Below are 10,797 nucleotides of genomic sequence, written 5' to 3' on the forward strand. Positions count from 1 at the left end.
AATAATAATGCATCTCTGGAGAGCCCATCTAGATTGTAACCCCAAACACGGGTTTTATGGCCCCATTTGGGGCCCCAACCCATAGTTTGGGAAGCTCTGCTCTATAGTCAACCACTAGCTAGTAGTTTTCAGTCTCCAGCAGATGAGCTCCTGTACAGTCTGGACTAGCCTGGTAGGAGTAAGGGAGAATCATCCTTGGTCCCCATATATATAAGATTAAAAAATAAAATAAAAAAATCCAAGAATCCTTCATAGTGGTGTCTGGCAAAAAGGTTGTGCTATGTCTGGTTCTCTCCTTTATACCTAATGTGGTGTCTTCCTTCCATGTTAATTAGTCTATTTCACTTCTGGAGTCTGAGAAGGAAGGAGATACAGTGGAAGCATGATGACTGCATTAGTTGGATACTCAGAGAGCTTTACATTGTTATCAGAAGAGAAATGAGATTTGGCACTCTAACTAGTTCTTTGTACTGTTTGGGGGAGAGGAGATAGGACAGGAAAGGTGGCTTCTAAAGCCATGGTGGCTCAGTGGATTAAAGAAGGTATAGTGTCAATGTACACTATCCGAGGGCATTTGATGACCATTGCCCTGAAGGTGCATTCCACAAAAACACAAGTAGCGTCCTGGGTGAAGTACAGCCTGACCCTTGCAGGTTGTGGCTGCATTCTTTTTGAAATACTATAGGTTGGATGTGCAAGCGCATCAGGATGCTGCCTTCAGGGCTACTGGTTCCAATAGCTGGTTTGTCTGGCTCCCAAGCAATACCTAACAAGGTGGGTACTTTTCACTCATCTAAACTGATCTAGCGGGATGATGAGAAAGGAAAACTTAAATATTAAACTGCTAATTTCCATTTCATTCATTTTAAATATTTATATACCGCTTAGACCTAAGCAGTTTACAGATTCATTTTTACACATACTGGGACTGTTCTTAGTAGGCTCACAATCTAAGTAGTACATTGCACTACTGTTATACCTGGGGCAAAAGAGGGTTAAGTGACTTGAACAGGGTCATATGGAGTTGCAGAGGGAATTGAACCTGGTTCCCCGGGATCTCAACCCACTGCTGACCATCAGGCAGCAGCATGAATCAAACCCAGTTCCCTGGCTTCGCAACCCGCTCCTTGAGTTCATCTAGACCAGTCCAGAATCCACCAGTGTGTAAGCCTCTGTGGAACAGCAGTTCAAGGTGGAGTTTTGCACTTTAGGAGCTTCAGCTCTGGATGCTCAAGGCCACAGAATACTTGAAGGGAAAAAAAAAGGGATTTCAGAGTTTTAGTTTGTTCCATTGTTTTCTGGTCCCTAGTTCATGAGGGGAATAGTTGACTGGTACAGTGCTTTATTAAAAAAATATTAGTTGGAGATGGACTGCACAGGTCTCCTTATAGGGGAAAAGGTATGGAACTAGTACTTCTCAAGCTGCTGGAATAGAATAGGCATTATCCACATCTGGACCAGTCTGGAGGGACTCAAGGAAAGACAATCACAAGGTAAGACTTTTCTCCATGCATCCAAAATGCTCAGCCATGTCTTATCCAAGACTGAGATAAGTAAATAAATAGGAGATAAGAAACACTGTTTATTTAGATAGATTTTAACACTGAATTATGAAGGTATGTAACACATGTTGCAAATGACACGACTGTTCAAGTTTCAAACTTCTGCTAATTCAACCCCTTTTGTATTCCTTCCTCTGCAAGCTTGGCCTGCAAGCACTCAGATCAGCTGTCATGAGCATAAGTTTTGTTTCTCCCTTACTGCCTGTACATTGAGTGCAAAAGTTTTATTTTCCAGTAAATAGCAACTATTGTTATGCACTTCTTATAAATCACATGACATGGGCGGAATTTTGGGATACCCTACAACCAACAGCAAAAAGCAAAATTCTAAATTGAGAGACTGTGTAGGTAGACGAGAGACTTTGAATACCTGTGGACTGATAGTAGGATTATTGAGGTGGGGGGAGGGGGGTGGAGTCGGGGGGAGTTTAGGGGGGGAGGACGGGAAGGGATAGAGGGGTGGGATAGGTAGACATGTTGTAGTGCATCTTTGCTAACAGCATTGATTCAGGTGTTAATCCTTTAAAGAACTATGCATACTGGTACACTGTTTATTAACCTGTCTGCAATAAAAATGATTGAAACATATAAATCACATGACAAGGAGAAACACATGAGGAACTGAAGCTATGCGGCTCATATATGGCAGATAAAATTGATATAAAACTTGATGGCGAGTGAGACTGAGGACCCTCCAAAGAAGGAGATGTTCCTCCACAAATATGTGTTTAGGGAAGAAGGAGCCAGGTGTTTCATGCAATTTGTTTGCTGTTGCTGGAGACCACATGTATGGGATAAAGAAATGGCCAATGAGCACAAAGTGCAAACGTGTATTGGGACAGGAGAGGATGTCAAAATAAAGGAAATAACCTTTTATGTATAATGAAGAAAACAGGAACAGGAAATATCCTTTTAAGGTACAATAAGATAGAACAGAAGAAATCACATGTTTTAGAAAAAATTAAACTTATAACAGTATATAAGTGCAGAATGAGAAAGCCAAACAGAGCAGCCTTGTAGCTCAGCCTGAACGTCTTGCTGGCTGTGTGACAAAAACTGCTCCATGAGGGAACAATCACTTTTGTACTGACTTTACCAATAAACATTTTACTTGGTTGCGCCTAAACTAAGTCTGATTGTCTCTCTTATTCCAGCCAGAGAGATTTATCTCTAGGGGCTGAAGTGTTTTCCCCTCCTAAGGGGCAATAGGACTGGATTACAAGGGTAATTTTATAAACTATTTGTTAATTACTCCAGTGGTATGCACATAAAAATGCACACACTGACAAGAAAGTATCTATATGCCTTCATAAGCTAAACATAGGGATCTATATGATCTTCACACATAGGCTATCTATAATAAAATTACCCTTTGTATCTGAAAAATAAAGCTGTAGTTGGAAACATCTCAAACACAATAAGTTCTGCACCCAAAATAACATTATTTTAAATTCAGAACACTGAATTACAATAGATGTGGCACTGATCACACTCCCACATACAACCATGATCAGACTATTGCCCTCCCTCTCACCTCTTAAAGCCTCAGAGATCTTCTGCAAGACAAAGACAATTTCCCTCCCAAGCAAGGGAAAGTAGTTCTGGGGGTAGAAGGCAGACAGGTTCTCTTCATGCAGCTTGTTGCTCAGGTGGTCAGGAAGGCATACAATCTTGCTGAGCAGGGTTTCCTGTAGAAGCGGCGAGGTGACCTGGGCCTGCTGCTGACAAACCTCCCACATCAATGCTGCCAATCTCCCTTTGCACAGGAAATTCTCCAGGATGCCAACAATCTTCATCAGACAGAAACTGGGCCTAGGGAAAATAAAACAGGACATTAATAAAGAAAAGTAAGGCTGCTGCTGATCCAAATGCAGAAAGATACAGGGAACGTCATGGCAGCTACACATGGAAGATTCAACTGAACTGATTTTGTGATCACCCTATAAAGACACAGTCCAATTGTAAAATGTTACTTCCGTGGGGAAACAGAAGCATCATCAATCTTCAAACCATCCTCTCTATAACACATTGGAGTGGTCTATGCCCAATTATACAGTCAATTTCACTGCAACAAAATTTTTGTGCTGGCTAAATGTGTCCAATGAAAAAAGCCAAATAAATATCCCAAAGGGAAATAACACCAATCATTCAAGTTCATGCAACATTTACTTTTGATTGACGCTTGCTATGATGTATTGTAAGCCACATTGAGTCTGCAAATAGGTGGGAAAATGTGGGATACAAATGCAACAAATAAATAAATTCTAGGGCCACATCAGTTCTGGATCTGGAGCTTACTCTGTACACATGATGCAATCCAGCAGAACCAGGAAAGTTTGGTCAGGCGGCCCTTCCAGGAAAAAGCTCTCCAACAGTTCCTGTTGCTCCAAGGTGAGCAGCTCCAGTCTATCTGGAATCACTTTAGCAATGAGGCATCGTAGGAATGGAGAGAAGTGGATCCTGCTGAACTCTTCCCGCTCTCGCAGAGTGGTTGAAATTCCACCTTGACCCAAATACTGCTTCATGGTCTTAAGTACTGCAGCAATTTGGACTCCACTGCTCGACGAGAAGAGAACATCCATAGCATCTTTGACAGCATAGCAGACTTGATGGCACTCAGGCTCCATTGTTCAGCTTCACCCCAAGAACTAAAGGGAAAAGAAACAGAGATAAAAGGGGGCCTCGTGTTCTTCTGGAAAACTATCTTAGTGTTCCCTGATTTTTATTTTCAAGAAGTTTAACTAAAAAATAAAGCATTTATTTTAAGATGTAAACCACTTAGATGCCTACATACAGTGCAATCCGCTTAAGTGCAAGGGTCTGGGACTAAAGAAATGCATGCAGTTAACCAGAGCGTGCACTTAACCGTTGTGACCCAAAGAAGCTTGACATCTGATAAACATATGTACAGTACTGTTTATTATACGTACAGTATACAGTCTCAGTTAACTGACATTAGGCTTACTTTAAGTAATCAGTTATAGTCCTCTGTACACTCTTGGGTCTGTGAGTTCCATAGACTACGTCTGCCAGACGGTAAAAACTGTCATAGCACTGACATCCAGTGGCCTCCAGATAGGCCCGCACGGTGTTGAGACTCTCCAGCGCTCTTGCAAAAGTGACAGCAGGAGGTTGTTGAATTTTGTCAGCATGTGCCTCGCTGCTCATTTCTTCATCTGTTCCATCATCAGCCGTTGTTGCCTGCTTGTAGGCGCATATCTTGACACCAGTGCTGTCTTCAGCTGTTTGTAGATCGTAATCAACAGCTACATAGCGATGGAACTCCTCTTCAGTAACACCGGCTGGGATGTCAATAACCTCTTCATCTGACGCGTTTGCAACTGCTGCATCTGCTTCGTCCCTCTCCACATCCTTAACAAAGCTTGCCCGCTTGTAGCAGCTCATAATGGTTGCCTGTGTAACATGATTTCAGGCTTCTTTCTGCATATGTAGGGAATCCAAAAGTGATAGATCACGAGCCAGTTCAACAGCACATTTATCCTTGTCAGTCTGGTCATCCACAACACTCATCAGACGACGTAGCACAAGAGCCCGATAATGTTGTTTGAAATTGGCTATTATGCCCTGATCCATAGGTTGGATCAGAGAGGTAGTGTTTGGTGGCAGGAAGACCACCTTGATGTTAGACAGCCTGACATCATCCCTGTGTGCAGCACAATTATCACAAAGCAGCAAAATCTGATGCTTTTGTGCCCACATCTAGTGTCTAACTTCTTTAGCCACTGCTTCCAAATTTCCCCAGTCATCCATGAATTTGCGTTAGACTCATATGACACAGGAAGTCGCTTAACTTTCTTGAAGCAACGGGGCTGTTTGCTCTTTCCAATGACGAGGGGTTCCAACTTCTCACTCCCATCCATATTGCAGCAAAGGAGGATTGTCAATCGGTCCTTCGATGTTTTACCTGCAGTAGTTTCGGCATGTTTGAATGCAAGTGTTCCATCAGGAATCGCTCGCCAGTAAAGACCATTTTCGTCAGCACTGAAAATGTCAACAGGTGCAAACTCGTTCAAGATGGTAGGAAGAACTGAAACAACCCAATTTTCAGCACCAAAGTCATCAGCGTCTTGTTTCTCACCATGCTGTTTCTTGAATTTTATGCTGTCCCTCTCCTTCCATCTTTCCAACCATCCAACAGTGGCTTTGAATTCAGTTAGTCCAAGACTTTCAGCTAGCTGGTTAGCTCTGTCCATAAGCAGTGGACCACTGACAGGAAACTGCTCCTGACTCGACAAAACCACCAAAGAAGAGCATCTTCTACTTCCTCAGCTTTTCCCGCCCGTTTTCGTTTCCATTGTGGATTTGTATTGTTTTGCCAGTCTTCCAGAAGCAGGTCTTTCTGCTTCAAGACACGTGAAATTTGACTGGGATTGACACCATATTCTTTAGCAATAGATGCTTGACTTTGTTTGTTTTCTAATTTTTTAAGAACTTCTATTCTTTCAGCCAGTGTTAAAGTCTTACAGTTCCGCCACGACGACAACCCCAGTGTACGCTCTAACAATATTCTTTCACTTATTCTGCCTGTGGCAGTTAAACAGGCAGCACATTTTAAATCTCGTTGGTTGTCACGCGCCAATTGGCTTCCATATTCCATGCGCGCGCTTATGCTGAGTCTTTCCTGCAGAGGAGCGGTCTTGAACCATGCATATAAGCGAATCTTGCACTTATCAGTGGTGCGCTAAACCGAAGTTTGTCCCCATAGAAATTGATGGTGCCAAAAACGGGACCAAAGTACGGCATGCTTATCCAACGTGCACTGTACTAATAACAACATATATTTTCAAACCTTCTTCAGTTTTGACATCAAAAATAGCTATATGAGGGGTGGGGGGCTTACTTTTTCTTTTCATAAAGCTACAGGAAATATCTGGCCCTCAGCATATTTTCTTATGTTACCTAGGGGCTCATTTTCAAAGCACTTAGACTTACAAAGTTCCATAGGTTACGTTGTAACTTTGTAAGTCTAAGTGCTTTGAATATACACCTCTAATGTCATAATGATCTTGTAACCAGGGGTGTAGCTACGGGTGGGCCTGGCTGGGCCCAGGCCCACCCAATTTCAGCCCAGGCCTGCCCAGCACCAGCACCCATTGCCGGCCACTACTGCTTTTCCTGTTGAGCAGCAGGGCCGGCGCTACAAAAAGAAGACGCGCTAACGGCGCTAAGGACGAAAAATGTTTTTTTAAAAAAAAGCGCGCCACCGGCAGGCACTGTCTAGGCAGCCTTGAGGCATTGGCTGCTGGCTCGCAGGCTCCTCCCGTCTCCTACGTCACTGCAGTGACGTAGAACACGGGAGGAGCCTGCAAGCCAGCAGCCAATGCCTCAAGGCTGCCTAGACAGTGCCTGCCGGTGCCGTGCTTTTTTTTTTTTAAACATTTTTCGTTCTTAGCGCTTCTTCTTTTTGTAGCGCCGGCCCTGCTGCTCAACAGGAAAAGCAGCAGTGGCCGGCAATGGGAGCTGGGGCTGGCTGGCGCTGGCATGCAGGGCCGGCCTCGTCAAAGAAAAGAGGGAAAACATGGAAGAATGGGGAGAAAAAGAGGGAAAACAGATGGAAGGATGGCAGAGAATGAGGGAAAACATGGAAGGATGGGGAGAAAGAGGGAAAACATGGAAGGATGGGGAGAAAGAGGGAAAACATGGAAGGATGGGGAGAAAAGATAGAAAATAGATGGAAGGATGGGGAGAAAAGATAGAAAATAGATGGAAGGATGGGGAGAAAAGATAGAAAACAGATGGAAGGATGGCAGAGAAATAGGGAAAACAGATGGAAGGATGGGGAGAGAAAGAGGAAAAACGGATGGATGGGGAGAGAGACTCTGGATGGAAGGATGGGGAGAGAAAGGGGAGAGACTGGAAGGATGTGGAGAGAGAAGGGACACTGAACAGAAAAGGGTAGAGTGATACAGAGACACTGGTTAGAAAGAGGGAGAGAGAGACATTAGATGGAAGGATCAGGAGAGAGGGTAGATGGATGGAAGGATGGGGAGAGAAAGAGGGAAGACGCTGGATGGAAGGGTAGGGAGAAAGAGGTGACACTGGACGGAAGGATGCAGAAAGAAAGAGGGGAGACTACTGGAAGGATGGGGAGAGAAAGAAGAGAGCTGCTGGATGGAAAAGGAGAGTAGTGAAAGACTGGAGAATAAGAGGAAGGGGCATGGGGAGAACAAGGGTGAGAAAAAGATGAAAAGCCATAAGTAGATGAAGGAAATTAAAGAATGGATAGTAAGAATGAATTAAATCAGGACAGAGAGAGAGAGGCAGAAAAATATTGAAGAAAGCAAAGAAAAAGGAGAGAAAAATGAGAAATGGCCAGGAAACTGTGGCAGAAGAGTTAAGTGAAAACGAAGGAAAGCAGAATCTAGAGACTGGGAGCGACACAATGAGAAAAAGTAAATGGCCATACAAGAAAGGTAAAGAAAATAATTTTATTTTTAATTTAGGATAAAGTAATATGGTACCTGTGTTAATGAAGTTTCAGAGACCAATACTTCCTTCCTTAGGTCAGGCGAGGATACCGTAACAGCATTATACTGACCTGAGGCAGGAGGTTTTGGCCTCTGAAAGCTCACTGAAAAGAGTGTTAGGCTATTAAATAAATTTTCTGAAATCTGATGCACTGAAAAGCAGCACTTTACCCTGTGTGACAAATGCATCTGATTAGCGTGACTAAATTTTGCTGGGGGAGGGGGGTAGAGAGAAAATTTTGTGTCCACCCACTTTGGGTTCAGGCCCATCCAAAATTGGCAGTCTGGCTACGCTACTGCTTGTAACTAGAGAGAGGGATATCCCACTGTATTCTAGACAAACTTATTAAATGTATATTGTAACCCTCACAGAACAGCATGAAGTGAGAAAGAAAAATCATTCTGCAATATTGCACTCCAAACACTTTTAATACTGGTAGAAACCGGAATAACGGTTCTGTATGTAACATATATGTAACTTGACTCTGTATATGATACAAAAATTTGGCACTAGAAGATCTGTGCGAAGTCTGTATTCTATAAGAGGTGCCTGACCTTTACAGAATATTAACACAGGCGTGACCTTTGGGCATTGGACATATGCCTGGTTCCATCGGGTGTGGATAGGCATTCTATAACATGGTGCATAACTTTTGGGAGAGTGCCATGATCTGCCCATGCCCCTCCCATGGTCACATCTCCTTTTGGATTGAATGTGGAAAATGTTAGCCAGCATATTTTAAAATAGCACGCTACTCCAAGACATGCAAAATTTACAAAAAGGCCTAGACATGCTATTCAGTAGTTCAGCCAAATGTAAAAACTTGCCTACTAGGAACGCAAAAAGATCATCATGCGCATTCCTCAATCTACACTATCCTAACTGCAAAGGGCTAAAATATAATCCACATACGCGACCAGTTTCTCATACATCTGCACGCAGCTATGGAACGCACTACCGAAGGCCATAAAAACAACGCAAGACCTAACCATCTTCCGAAGACTACTGAAAACAGATCTCTTCAAGAAGGCATACCATAAACATCCATCTTAAATACTAAACAATAACACTAAATACGATCTACACAAAACCGGAACCTTACCACATGATTGATTAACCCTGTTCTATTAATGATCAAGCATTACCCATCAAACCTTAGTTCGAATAGGGTCTCTCTACAGTCGATGACCTAATGTATGTTACAACCCAATGTATTACTTAGGTACCTTCATGCGATACCATAATGTATTCTGTTTTACCATATATGTATACATATGATATACATATACACCAGGGTCTGTTTCATATATGTTATATACCATGATCTGTTCCATGTATGTTACAATGTATGCATGCACCCTAACGCAACACCAACCGTAATTCTGTTACCCGGAAATGGCAATCGCCATTACGGCAAATGTAAGCCACATTGAGCCTGCAAATCGGTGGGAAAATGTGGGATACAAATGCTACAAATAAATTAATTAATTAAAATGCAGCCTAATATCTTACAAGTACATTCTTTAAACTACTTAACACACAATATTCAAACAGCACCAATCCAATCTATGAAAAGGCAGCACTGCAAATGTTACAGCAAGTGCTAGAACATCTACTAGGATAACAGAACAACCTGCACTGCTAGATTCCTACTCTGAAATTAAACACACACCTTGGTCACACATACACGACACACACACACCCAATTCAGAACATGGGAACAAATTATAAGTCAAAATATGCTGACAATCTTAAACTGGAAACCCGAACAAGCCAGACTCAAAGATACCAAATCACACGCATTCGGCTGTACTCACGCTCTCAAACGCATTCAGGGATCGGCCTCCCCTCTTTATGATCCCTGCCATCTCCTCTATCTTCCACTCTGCTTCTTGTCGATACGGCACCTATCCACCCCCGATCAAACTCATACCTGACTCTGAGGTCGCCCACTAGCAATACCACAGCTTTCCTTCTCCGGTGCTCTGTGACCATCCCATAAAATATACTAAACACATCACACAACAGACAACAACAACCTCTCTCCCTCTACATGCCGCTTTGCCAGAAACAGGAAGTTGCGTCGGAGACAGAGCCTAGAGCGCAGCGCCAGCAAGCAAGGCTTCTGAAACTGGAGTCGGTTGACGAAGCGGCATTGATGCAGTTCAAGGATGTTTCATAAACAGGAGTGAAAGTGAGTGAGCCTATCTAGTCCACTGTAAGCAAGGAAGACAATTAGGACAAACTAAGTTTCCCCTTTCCCAGCGCAGCCGTCATCCCCGTTCACTCAAAACAAAGCAAGCAAACCCTATGAACTGTATCCATTTTGCCGTTTTTTTTTTTATTGGTGGTCCATCAGTAACAAGTCTAAAGCTGTTTCAATTAGATAAGCAGTGCCTTAAAAGGTTGAGGACAAAAGTTTTTTGTTTTTACTTATTGGACAGCTTTCTTTTTTTTTTTTGAAAATTTCTTTATTGCATCATGACGACAAATATAAACATCTGCTGCCACCTGCAGCTCAACGTCACTCAGTACATTGCAATCGGAAGAACAACAGTACAAATTTTTCATCTACAAAACATATGTATTGGTCCCCATGTGCTTTTATGTTTCCTCCCTTGTTAATCCCTTCCCTTGTGGATGAGATCCCCCCCCTCTCCTCGTTTGCCCTCCCTCCCTCTTCCCCCCCTATCTGGCTATTCTTTACTTTGCAAATCAGGGTCTGGCGCCATGAGCAGATCTCGCG

The 10,797-nt window shown here is 43.0% G+C and overlaps 1 protein-coding gene across 3 annotated transcripts in view; it reads right to left on the minus strand.

Annotated features, from left to right (window-relative positions):
- TELO2 (telomere maintenance 2) overlaps positions 1–10,111 on the minus strand; it is a 139,438-nt gene extending 129,327 nt beyond the window's left edge. For 2 of the 3 annotated variants that reach the window (XM_030212529.1, XM_030212531.1), the window contains exons 1-3: positions 9,869–10,111; positions 3,861–4,210; positions 3,097–3,374 (exon numbers count right to left, since the gene is read on the minus strand). In XM_030212529.1, the coding sequence (XP_030068389.1) occupies positions 3,097–3,374; positions 3,861–4,189 (607 nt within the window). In that variant the 5' untranslated portion in view covers positions 4,190–4,210; positions 9,869–10,111. The remainder of the gene's footprint in view (positions 1–3,096; positions 3,375–3,860; positions 4,211–9,868) is intronic. The other variant, XM_030212530.1, reaches the window with a different exon arrangement.
- Positions 10,112–10,797: the final 686 nt, after the last annotated feature.

This window comes from Microcaecilia unicolor, chromosome 8 (genome assembly GCF_901765095.1).
Source record: "Microcaecilia unicolor chromosome 8, aMicUni1.1, whole genome shotgun sequence".
Classification (NCBI taxonomy): domain Eukaryota; kingdom Metazoa; phylum Chordata; class Amphibia; order Gymnophiona; family Siphonopidae; genus Microcaecilia; species Microcaecilia unicolor.